The sequence below is a fragment of the Vipera berus genome (assembly GCF_964194415.1).
Source record: "Vipera berus genome assembly, chromosome: 7".
NCBI lineage: Eukaryota > Metazoa > Chordata > Lepidosauria > Squamata > Viperidae > Vipera > Vipera berus.
In genome coordinates this window covers 71,217,783-71,230,440 of record NC_138209.1, presented here as the reverse complement: position 1 = coordinate 71,230,440, position 12,658 = coordinate 71,217,783, and the positions used below count along the sequence as shown (strand labels likewise).

Sequence of the window (12,658 nt, the reverse complement as noted above, 5' to 3'; positions counted from 1 at the left end):
AAAGCCACTCTAAACTCTATTTCACTGCTACAAAATATCAAGAAGATGACACATTGAGTGACAAGTCAAGGGAAGGGAAGGGGGAAGTGGAAGTGGAAGGGGAAGGGAAAGGGAAAGGGAAGGAAGTGAAAGGGAAGGGGAAGGCCCATATACTTGCATAACTAACAGGGATTGTACTATTTGGTGAAGTGCTGGTAGTCCTCAACTTATAAAAGTTTGTTTAGCGACCGTGAAGTGACACGTCAAGGGAAGGGGAGAAGTGGAAGGGGAAGTGGAAGGGGAAGGGAAAGGGAAGGAAGGGGAAGGGAAGAGGAAGGCCCATATACTTGCATAACTACTATGGATTGTACTATTTGGTGAAGTGCTGGTAGTCCTCAACTTATAACAATTTGTTTAGTGACCGTGAAGTTAGGACGACACTGAAAAAAGTGCCCTAGGACCTTTTTCATACTTATGATTGTGGCAGCATCCCCAGGGTCATGCGATTTACATTCAGATGCTTGGCAAGTGACTCATATTTGTGATGGTTGCCGTATGCCGGGGTTGTGTAATCCCCTTTTGCGATCTTCTGTCATGCAAAGTCAACCGAGGAAAATGGGGAAAGAAAAGTCATAAAAATGGAGCAAAGCTCACTTAACAAATTTTTCATTTAGCAACATACATTTTGGGCTCAATTAGGGTCATAAGTTGAGGACTACTTGTATACTAAAAACGCATTTATATATATATACATATACATATACATATACATATACATATACATATACATATACATATACATATACATATACATACACATACATACATACATACATACATACATACATACATATATATATATATATATATATATATATATATATATATATATATATATATATATATATATTTATTTTATTACATTTATATACCGCCCTTTCCTGGAGGATTCAGGGCGGTTTACAGGGTAATTAAAAACCAAAAATACAAAAGTTAAAAAAAGATTAAATTTATCCCTGTATAAATAAAACCCCAATTAATATATAATATATATTAGTAAGGATATAGTTGGTAGAAGAAATTAAAAGACGCTTGCTCCTGGGGAGGAAAGCCATGGCAAATCTAGACAGCACGCTAAAAAGCAGAGACATTACCCTGCCAACAAAAGTGCGTATAGTCAAGGCTATGGTCTTCCCAGTTGCAATGTATGGCTGTGAAAGTTGGACCGTAAGAAAGGCTGAGCGCCAAAGAATTGAGGCCTTTGAACTACGGTGGTGGAGAAGACTCCTGCGAGTCCCTCGGACTGCAAGGCCATCAAACCGGTCAGTCCTAGAGGAGATCAACCCTGACTGCTCTTTAGAAGGCCAGATCCTGAAGCTGAAACTCAAATACTTTGGCCACCTAATGAGAAGGAAGGACTCACTGGAGAAGAGCCTCATGCTGGGAAAGATCGAGGGCAATAGAAGAAGGGGACGACAGAGAATGAGGTGGCTGGATGGAGTTACTGAAGCAGTAGGCGTGAGCCTAAATGGACTCCAGAAGATGGTAGAGGACAGGAAGGCCTGGAGGAACGTTGCCCATGGGGTCGCGATGGGTCGGACACGACTTCGCAACTAACAACAACAACATAATTGGTAAGATTTTCTGCAAAATTGACTTCAGCTGACCCATTAGAAAGTTGAGAGGAAATAAATATATTTCAGTACTTGGTTAATCTACAAAAATCAGTCATATTTTCATACAGAAACATAAATGTACCATAGCTGAATCCAGCAGTAGTTGGTGAAGGTTTCACTTTTGGAGTCACTGGGTATCGTAGCCTTGTCACAAGCCCTAAGATTCACAGAAAATTTCATATGGTGAATAAGTGACTTTCAAAATTAAGAAAGACAAACCATACTTTCTGGTGTTTTAACGTTAATTATGTTATTTTCTTATAGCATCATTCATATGCACTACAAAATAACTTTAAGCACGCTAAGCATTTTGTTGATAGTTTTCGGAAACATTTCAGTGTAAGAATTTATAGCTATCAGCATCTAAGAAAATTAGCATTATTCTACTGCTTGAAACTTGCAAAACCCACAAGGATGAATTAAATAAGCTTTCTATAAAAATTTGGAACTTCCAAGCATCATATATGACAGAAGTACGGGTGAGGTAGAGCTTGTTTGAATAATGTATTTTCTTGAATCATATTAAAACCATTAAGCATCTTCAAAAGACCTGGAATTTAATAGTTTGGAATTAAAAAGTACAAATTAAATGATAGAAAACTCAAGGTCATTTACCTGCAGCATTGTGCTTGTGATAGTCAATTAACTCTGGAATGGAGTCAAATAGATGCTTTTCTGCCAAATAATATTGCTTTTGTGATGTCACTGTTTCTTTAATATGGTAGTGTCTTATGCCAGATAGCCCTTCTCTAAAAAAACACAATGTAGAAATTAAAAAGGTTTTCACTGAAACCTTTTTGCTGAATAAACTTAAATATTTCATTTAATTTTAGAGATCTATGACAGGTGTCCCTACCCCCAGGGCGTGGACTCGCACCGGTCCCGTTGTGTGCCAGAAACTGGGCCATGCAAACAAGCGAAGCCCCATCTGTGCATGTGCAGGATGCAGCCACCACACAAAACCATGCCCCTTCCATAGAAAATCGGTCCCAGGTGCCTAAAAGATTGGGAGCTGCTGATCTATAATATTCAATATACTCAATATAATAGGTAAAAGTAAAGGTAAAGGTTCCCCCGCACATGCATGCTAGTCATTTCCAACTCTAGGGGCCGGTGCTCATCTCCGTTTCAAAGCCAAAGAGCAAGCACTTGTCCGAGGACATCTCCGTGGTCATGTGGCCGGCATGACTAGATGCCAAAGGCGCACGGAACGCTGTTACCTTCCCACCGTAGTGGTCCCTATTTTTCTACTTGCATTTTTACGTGCTTTTGAACTGCTAGGTTGGTGGAAGCTGGGACGAGTAACAGGCGCTCACTCTGCTACGCGGCACTCGGGATTCGACCCGCCAAACTGCCGACCATCTGATCGACAAGCTCAGCATCCTAACCCACTGAGCCACCGCGTCCCTTTTACTCAATATAATACTCAATATTTAATACTCTATTTAGGAACATACTTTGCCCTTCAATGGTCTTAACTACAAGAAAATGTGGGCAAACTCAGATGCTCCTCAGCATCCGTAGCAGCTTTCAATGGGGAAAAAAATGAATTTGACTTTTCAGAAACAGGGTCGTGTTTTGTTTTGGAAATATGCGTGTCTCTCATTACATCCAAACCAACTCAGAAACATGTTTCATTAATTCCCTGGGACATAATCAAGGGTCCAGACTTTTGAATGCTGACAATATTTCTGAAACCAGCAAAGAGGATCAAAGCAAGATTTAATATTTGCTGCCAACATTAAGTAGCAGGTATATATCTCTTTGGGAACTAGGTCTATCGTTCTATTCAATTCTTCTATTACACATTTTTTTTTAAGGACAGGATGAGAAAATTAAGGAATAGAGGTTGTTATGTTGTGGGTTCTGGAGAGCATGAAGGACGCCGAGACGATGAGTACAGCATGGCAGATCTTTATTCGGTGGAAGTGACTGTACTGGGGAATAGGGGTTACCTGCCCTCCTTTTATACTTGGCCATGTGAGCAGCCGACCAATCGGTTTGAACCTCTGTTTCCCGCCGAAACTGGGTTCCCGCCAAAACAGTTACAGTTCAACGCCCCCTGGTGGTGACTGCTATGTAAGTGTGTATGTGTTCTCGTCACCTGGATACATAACAGAGGTAATCCTCAACTTGCAAGAGTTTCTTTAGTGATCGTTCAAAGTTACAACAGCACTGCAAAAAGTGATTTGTGACCATTTTTTTCACACTTAAGACCACTGCAGCATCCCCATGGTCACGTGATCAAAATTCAGACACTTAAGCAACTGGCTCATATTTACGACGGTTGCAGTATCCCAGGGTGTCATGTGAGCCCCTTTTGCAACCAGCAAAGTCAATGGGGAAACCAAATTCACTTAACAATCATGTTACTAACTTAACAACTGCAGCGATTCATTTAACAACTTGGCAAGAAAGGTCGTAAAATGGGGCAACCCTCACTTAACAAATGTTAAAAACCAGAAGGAATTTGATTAATGCTTTTATTCAAAGGCATAGATTTTTGTGAACTATAGCTTACTTCATCAGGTGCATTTCAGCAAATGTTCTGAAAAGCTATGTTTTTAATAAAATTGTTGGTTGCAAAGGAAAAATTTCTACCAGAGACCTGATTCTTTTGCTAACATGAACTAAGAAATCTCTCCTCCTTCAATAATATGATGGTTCCCTTTATTATTTAGTCTGGATTTATTACAAACAGATGAGCATAGCATATTTTACAGTTACGAATTAATATTTTGGATATAGCCCATGATAGATTGGGTTCTGCTGTATTAATATATTTGGATCCATTAACTCAAAATCAGCAAATTTCATACATTCAGAAATATGTGAAATACGGAGTTACACATTTCTACAGTCAATAAAATGTTAATACGAAAAAATGGAGGAGCTTTATATATGAATCTTAATATTAGCAAGATAATCACAGCTATATGGATAAAAATGGTATTTTTGCAAACTGAAAGCTGAACGTGTGTGCATATGTGCATGAAACGTTATTTCATTCCAGGTTGTTTATATTTGGTCCCGATTGTTAGAAATTAGATTAAGTCTATCAAATTTAGACTAATAGTGGCAACAGTCATGTCAATGTCAGGCAGCGTTATATTTAGCTTAATTTATCTGATTTCCTCTTTCAATAAATGGATGTCCTCTTAGAGCTTCAAGAGAATATTTCTTTTTTATAGGACACAGTCTCTGTAAGCATATAAGAATTTTTTTTTTAAATGTGCAAGGGAGAACTAGTTTTCATCACGAGGTTCAGAAACTTACCCTCCAAATTTTGCATAAAGCGATACTGTATATAAACCGCGTTGACTGGAGTCCCTCACCATAAACCCTCCTTCTTTATCCTAAAATCCAAGAAAAAGTAATGAAACCTTTATTATAAACCAACCAGAATTCTTTGTTGACTGATTTGCAAGACTCACAAATTACTTACGAAACTTATGTGGTGTTTCAACTGCAAGGGACTGCAACCACAATTAAATGCTAACCCTGCACTAACAAGGTGCTTCCCCCACCCCCACCCCCACCCACCAAAAAAATTGCTACCAGGAACAAAGCACTTCTCTTTGAAGCATTAGAACACGCTTGAAGTAAAAAAAAAAATCAGAGTTAAAATTTGACTGTCATGCACCCAGTCAAGGATCTCTCTCAAAGTACCTCTGTGAATCTTCCCAAGGACACGGCTGTTTCAAAGCTCCAAAAAGAAGTGCTTGGGTCATTCGTAGTTTCATACTTCACAAAGCTCTTCTTTCAAATGCTTTGTGCAGCCCTAATGAACACTGAGGGTTTTGAATTGGATTTTAGAAGCATCAAATAGAACAGGGGTGTCAAACTCAATTTCATTGAGGGCCGCATCAGCATTGTGGTCGCCCTCAGGGGGCCGGGTGGGTGTGGCCTACTGGGTGGGTGTGGCCTACTGGGTGGGCGTGGCTAGAGTGCATATGGCCTACTGGGTGGGCGTGGCCAGCTGTACATCGTTGGCATCAAGGGTGCCTATGGGGGCCTGGGCAGGAGTGGGACAGATCTGAGGGTCTCTGGCGGAAGGAGGGTCTCTGGGCCAGGACCAAGGCAGTGGGGGCCGTTCCCTCACTGTTTCCAGGATGGCTTCACGGGCCACATGAAACCACTTTGCGGGCCGGATCCGGCCCCCGGGCCTTGTGTTTGACATATCTGAAATAGAATAACAGAACAGAATAACAAGAGTTGGAAGGGACCTTGGAGGTCTTCTAACCCAACCCCCTGTTCAGGCAGGAGATCCAATACCATTTTAGACAAGGGCTGTTCAGTCGCTTCTTAAAAGACTCCAGTGGAACACCCACAACTTCTGAAGACAGATCGTTTCCACTGATTAATTGTTCTAACTGTCAGGAAATTTCTGTCAGGTTGCTTTTCTCACAATTAGTTTCCACCCATTGCTTCTTGTCTTGCCTTCTGGTGCTTTGGAGACTAGGTTGACCCCCTCTACTTTATGGTAGCCCCTCAAATACTGGAACACTGCTCTCTTGTCACCCCTAATCCTTCCTTTTCACTAGACTAGACATACCCAATTTCTGCAACCATTTTTCGTATGTTTTAGCTCCAGACCCCTAATCATCTTTATTGCTCTTCTCTGCACTTCTTCTAGAGCTCAACATCTTTTTTATATCATGGTGGCCAAAGCTGGATGCAGTATTCCAGGGGTCTTCAAACTTGGGCCTTTTATGACTTGTGGACTTCAACTCCCAGAATTCTTCAGCCAGGCATGCTGGCTGAGGAATTCTGGGAATTGAGGTTCACAAGTCATTAAAGGGCCAGGTTTGAAGACCCCTGCAGTATTCCAAGACATTATTCCAAGACACCCCTGCCCTATACCATTGTTCTAACTGTCAGGAAATTTCTCCTTAGTTCTAGGTTGCTTCTCTCTTTGGTTAGTTTCCATCCGTTGCTTCTTGTCCTGCCTTCAGGTGCTCTGGAGAATAAATTGACTCCCTTTTCTTTGTGGCAGCCCCTGAGATATTGAAACACTGCTATCATGTTACCCCTTGTCCTTCTCTTACACTAAACTAGACATAATCAATTCCAGCAATCATTCTTTATATGTTTCAGCCTCCAATCCCCTAATCATCTTTGGTGCTCTTCTCTGTACTCTTTCTAGAGTCTCAAGATCTTTTTTACATCGTGGTGACCAAAACTGGATGCAGTATTCCAAGTGTGGCCTTACCAAGGCACTGTAAAGTGGTATTAACACTTCACAAGATCTTGACCCCTATGCTCATGCAGCTTAGGACTGCCTTGGCTTTTTTGGCAGCTGCAGCTCACTGCTGGCTTATATTTAAGTGATTGGCCACTAGGACTCCAAGATCTTCTCACAGTTACTATTTATTATTTATTTATTTATTATTTGGATCTATATACCGCCCATTTCCCGAAGGACTCAGGGCGGTTTACAGGGCAATTAAAACAATACAATATACAAAGTTAAAATAGAATTAAATTAAATAGCCCCGAAAATTTAAAACTAAAAACCCAAACCCTCAGTCCAGGCCGGCAAGCTCGAATAGCCAGGTTTTTAGGTCCCGGAGAAACAAGCGAAGGTCAGGGGCCATCCGGAGTTCCACAGGCAGCTGATTCCAAAGGGCAGGTGCGCCCACTGAGAATGCCCTCCCCCTGGGGGCCGCCCGCCGGCACTCCCTGACTGGCGGCACCCTGAGGAGGCCCTCCCTGTGGGAGCGCACAGGACGATGGGATTTAATTTAATTTAATTTAATAATTTGATTTCTATACCGCCCTTCTCCCGAAGGACTCAGGGCGGTGAACAGGGCACAATAAAAATCAGATACAAAAATTAAAAAACCATTAAAAACCAATTAAACATCATGCCCATAAAATCAATACATATTAAGTTAAAAACTAATTTTAAAAAAACCCAACCCCACCCCGTCAGACCAGGCCAGCTTGTTCGAAAAAGAATGTTTTAAGATCGCGCCGGAAGGAGCGAAGGTCGGGGGCCGTCCGGAGCTCAACCGGTAAGCTGTTCCAAAGGTCTGGCGCGCCCACAGAGAACGCTCTCCCCCTGGGGGTCGCCAATCGGCATTCTTTGATCGGCGGCACCCTGAGGAGGCCCTCTCTGTGGGAGCGCACTGGACGGAGGGACGTTGACGCCGGTCGCAGGTGTTGCCGTAGGTAATCCGGACCCATGCCATGAAGGGCTTTGTACGTCATAACTAACACCTTGAACCTCACCCGGAGAGCAACCGGTAGCCAATGCAGCTCGCGGAGCAGAGGTGTAACATGGGAGTATCGGGAAACTCCCAAGACAACTCGCGCGGCTGCATTCTGCACCAGCTGGAGTCTCCGGGTGGACCTCAAGGGCAGCCCCATGTAGAGAGCATTACAGTAGTCTAGACGAGAGGTCACGAGCGCATGAGTGACTGTGCGCAAGGCATCCCGGTCTAGATAGGGCCGCAACTGGCGCACCAGGCGAACCTGGGCAAAGGCCCCCCTAGTCACAGCTCCAATATGCTCTTCCAAGGAGAGCTGTGAATCTAGAAGGACCCCCAAGTTGCGAGCCCTATCTACGGGGGGTAATAGCTCACCCCCCATGGCCAATGATGGGATAATCGGAATTTCCCGGGATGCCGGCACGAACAGCCACTCAGTCTTGTCAGGGTTGAGTCGAAGCCTGTTCCTCCCCATCCAGACCCGGACCGCCTCCAGGCAACGGGACATCACGTCGAGGGCATCGCTGGGGTGGTTTGGGGTGGAAATAAAAAGTTGGGTATCATCAGCATATTGGTGATACCCAACTCCAAAACCACGAATGATCTCACCCAGCGGCTTCATATAGATGTTGAACAGGAGAGGCGAGAGAACCAATCCCTGAGGAACTCCACAAATGAGAGGTCTCAGGGTCGATCTCTGCCCCCCTGCCAACACCGACTGCGAACGTCCCAGGAGGTAAGAGGAGAACCACTGGAGAACCGTGCCTCCCACTCCTAACCCCCTGAGACGTCGCAGCAGGATACCATGGTCGATGGTATCAAAAGCCGCTGAGAGGTCTAAAAGGACTAGGACAGAGGAACAACCCCTGTCCCGAGCCCGCCAGAGATCATTCACCAGCGCGACCAATGCCGTCTCCATGCTGTACCCAGGCCTGAAACCCGATTGGTACGGGTCTAGGTAGTCAGCTTCCTCCAAGAACAAAGGGAGCTGATGCGCCACCACGCTCTCAACAACCTTCGCCAAAAACCGAAGGTTGGAGACCGGACGATAGTTGTTTAAAATTGCTGGGTCCAAGGCCGGCTTCTTGAGGAGGGGTCTCACCACCGCCTCCTTCAAGGCGGCGGGAAAACTACCCTGACTCAAAGAAGCAGTAATCACTGCCTGGAGCCAGCCTCGTGTCCCATCCCGGGCTGCATAAGTCAGCCAGGAGGGGCACGGGTCCAACAAACACGTGGTGGAGCTCAGCTTCCCCATGATCTTGTCCACTTCTTCAGGGGTCACAGGATCGAACTCTTCCCAGATTAAATCGACAAGACCGCCCGTATCCTCTTCGACAGACTCTGCCCAGTCGGAGTCCAAACCGGTCCGGATCCGAGCGATTTTGTCCGACAGAAATCGACTAAACTCCTCGGCTCGACCCTGCAAGGGTTCCTCCCTCACCTCCTGATTAAGGAGAGAGCGAGTCACCCTAAACAGGGCGGCCGGGCGATTCTCTGCGGACGCAATGAGGGTGGCAAATGAGGCAATGAGGGATGGCAATGAGGGTGGCAAATGCGGACGCAATGAGGGATGTTGATGTTGGCAGCAGGTACTCCCGAAGATAATCCGGACCCATGCCATTAAGGGCTTTATAGGTCATCACCAACACCTTGAATCTCACCCGGACGGCAACCGGAAGCCAATGCAGCTCGCGGAGAAGAGGCGTTACATGGGAGTATCGGGAAACCCCCATCACAACTCGCGCGGCTGCATTCTGCACCAGTTGAAGCCTCCGAGTGGTCTTCAAGGGCAGCCCCATGTAGAGAGCATTGCAGTAGTCTATCCGGGAGGTCACGAGCGCATTATACTACTTCTGATGCAGGTACTTCTTATTCTATACTGGTGCAATTAGTTTTCCTGGCCTAAGTGTAGAACCTTACTTTTTTCACCACTGAATTTCATTTTGTTAGATAGGGCCCAGTATTCAATCTGTCAAGATACTGCTGTATCTTTAGCCGAGTGCTGGCTATTCCCGCCAGTTGATGTCGCCTGTAAATTTAATGAGTTTCCCTTCTATCCTGTCATGTGAATCATTGATTAAGATATTGAAGAATACTGGGCCTAAAACAGAGCCTTGACCTTTTTCTGGTTTTTTACATTTTGAAAGAAGCTTTGTGTTGTTGTTATTTTTTGCTTTTGTCGCGAGCCTCACTTCATTTTGAGCCTTAGCGTTCCTGACTTCATCTTGGCAAGTTTGGGCTATTTGCTGATTTTTCTGCCTTCATTATCTGTCCTTCTTTTCCCTTTTTATACTTAGGCTTTTTGTCTTTCAGTTTATCAAAACAGTTCTTTGTGCAGCCATGTTGGCTTCTTTAGAGATTTCTTTAGAGATTTCTTCTCCATTGGGATGGTGCTAGACTGGGCTTTTATATCTCACTTTTCAAAATTTCCCAAGCTTCTTGGGTTGTTTTCTCCTTGAGGGTTCTCTTCCATGGAATCCTTCCCAAGCTCTATGTTTATTGAAATTAGCCCTCCTAAAGTCCAAGACTCTAGAAAGAGTACAGAGAAGAGCAACAAAGATGATTGGGGGACTGGAGGCTAAAACATATAGGGAACGGTTGCTGGAATTGGGTATGTGTAGTTTAATGAAGAGAAGGGTGAGGGGTGACATGATAGCAGTCTTCCAATATCTCAGGGGCTGCCCCAAAGAAGAGGGAGTCAAGCTGTTCTCCAAAGCACCTGAAAGCAGGACAAGAAGCAACGGATGGAAACTAATCAAGGAGAGAAGCAACCTAGAACTAAGAAGAAATTTCCCAACAGTTAGAACAATTAACCATTGGAACAACCTGCCTCCAGAAGTGGTGAATGCTCCAACACTGGAAGGTTTTAAGAAGAGACTGGCCAGCCACTTGTCTGAAATGGTATAGGGTTTCCTGCCTGAGCAGGGGGTTGGACTAGATGATCTCCAAGGTCCCTTCCAACTTATTATTATTATAGTTTGTCTTTGTTCTATTGCTTGTGCTTGTATAATGTTGATTTCCAATATTGCATGGTCACTCCCCCCCCCCATCCAAAGGTTCCTGTAGCTTCAACGCCTTCTATCATTTCATTTCTGTTAGTGAGAATTAAGTCCAGTATGGTTGACCCTCTAGTTTCTTTCTTTTCCTTTTTGGGAGACAAAATTGTCAGCTAAAGTTTGTCAGAAATCCATTTGATCTTCCACTAGGTGCTGAGTGTGTCTCCCAATTGATGTCAGGGTAGTTAAAGTCCCCCATTTCTATTGTGGTGTGCTTCCTTACGTACCTTACTTAACTGATTAGCAAAAAGATCATCTATTAAAATCCAAATTATTAAAAAGACAATATCCAAATTATTAAACCATACTAATACTAAAAATAGTAATAATACCTTTTATTATTATTATGTATACTTTTATTTTGCTTGTATTTGTGTTAAAGGGGAGTTAAAGCGCATTATGAACTTGGTTATTTATATAGTTGGTTAATGTTAGTTAACTTATGATTATTATATTTGTAACCCTGTACTCAGCTCTGGGAAGTGGGGGTGGGAGAGGGGGGGGATTTGGGGTGGGTTGGTTTTGGGGATTTTTTGTAACTTTTATAAAACTTTTCAATAAAAATAAAATAAAAAAAGATCATCTATTTCCTCTATTTGCTTGGGTGGCCTATAGTATAACATCTATGTGTCATTCTTTTTTTTTCTTTTTGTGTTATCAAAATAATGGTAAGCCCACCTCATTTCTGAGAAGTTGCTCGGCCTGACTTCTGTTCAGATTTCTGCAGTACCATCTAAAGAGGAAACCAGTAAAAGTTTAGCATATTATATATAAAAGCTACCATTGCAGGCATGTGCCTCTTTATTAGGGCTTTAGGGCAAAATACATTTTTCAAAGCACCTGTCTGCACCTCCAAATGCATTTCTTCCCTTGAGGCAGCTGCAGAAGATAAACACAGTCTCAGGAAAAATGTAGCTGCTTTAAAGAGTTCTGGGCAGGTGCAACATTCATTTTCTGCATACTTTAAAGCACTTTTTTTTTTGCATTCAAGCTGGAACATTGTGTGGGTCCGACACTTATGTTCCAAAATATATCCCCATGATTTCCATGAGCTGGTCCAACTCTTTTTTGAAGCCAGCCCAAGTGGTAGCCAGAATCATGTCTCATGGAAACAAATTCCAAGTTACGCATTTTCATTTTTTAAAAATCCTTTTCTTTCTCGTGATCTTTCTAGGATTCAATTTGACCTCTGGTCCTATTATTTTGGGGGAAGGGGAAAACAGCTTCTCCATGTCCAATTTATCTACACCGTGTCTCTCTCTCTCTGTGTATGTGTATGTATATGTGTACACCTCCATCATGTCCTCTCTCTTTTGCTTCAATTTGCTTCAGCGTTTAATAAAAACAGTCAATAAAACCATTTGTGATAAAGCCAAACTGTAAGAGTACATGAAATGGAATAAAATTCATTTTAATAAGGCAGTTCAAAAGGCAACTGACTGCTGAATCTGAATGGGACAGCTTATACTTGGCTATGACCAATTCCTTGAGACACCCTGGCTGCTATGTTAAGAATGAACGTGTTCTACTGTCTGCTGAAGCATAATATGGAGACCCATGAATGAGTCTTTAAGCATCTTTTTGGAGATGCAGAGTCTCAAAGCTATTTCCCATGAAATGGTCAAAATACATAAAATCACATTTGCTATATAAAAAATGACTTACTCATACTGCTCCAGACTGTTGGATTTCTTTCCTGTTACGTAATTGCTTGGAATATACCCTTGGTTTCTAG

General features: G+C 43.1%; 1 protein-coding gene across 1 annotated transcript in view; it reads right to left on the bottom strand.

Moving 5' to 3' along the window:
* TEC (tec protein tyrosine kinase) overlaps positions 1 to 12,658 on the bottom strand; it is a gene marked incomplete at its 5' end in the record, with an annotated part of 50,882 nt that overhangs the window by 16,935 nt on the left and 21,289 nt on the right. The window contains 5 exons of the mRNA XM_081332548.1: positions 1,738 to 1,812; positions 2,271 to 2,404; positions 4,932 to 5,011; positions 11,602 to 11,656; positions 12,589 to 12,654. Of these exons, the coding sequence (XP_081188674.1) occupies positions 1,738 to 1,812; positions 2,271 to 2,404; positions 4,932 to 5,011; positions 11,602 to 11,656; positions 12,589 to 12,654 (410 nt within the window). The remainder of the gene's footprint in view (positions 1 to 1,737; positions 1,813 to 2,270; positions 2,405 to 4,931; positions 5,012 to 11,601; positions 11,657 to 12,588; positions 12,655 to 12,658) is intronic.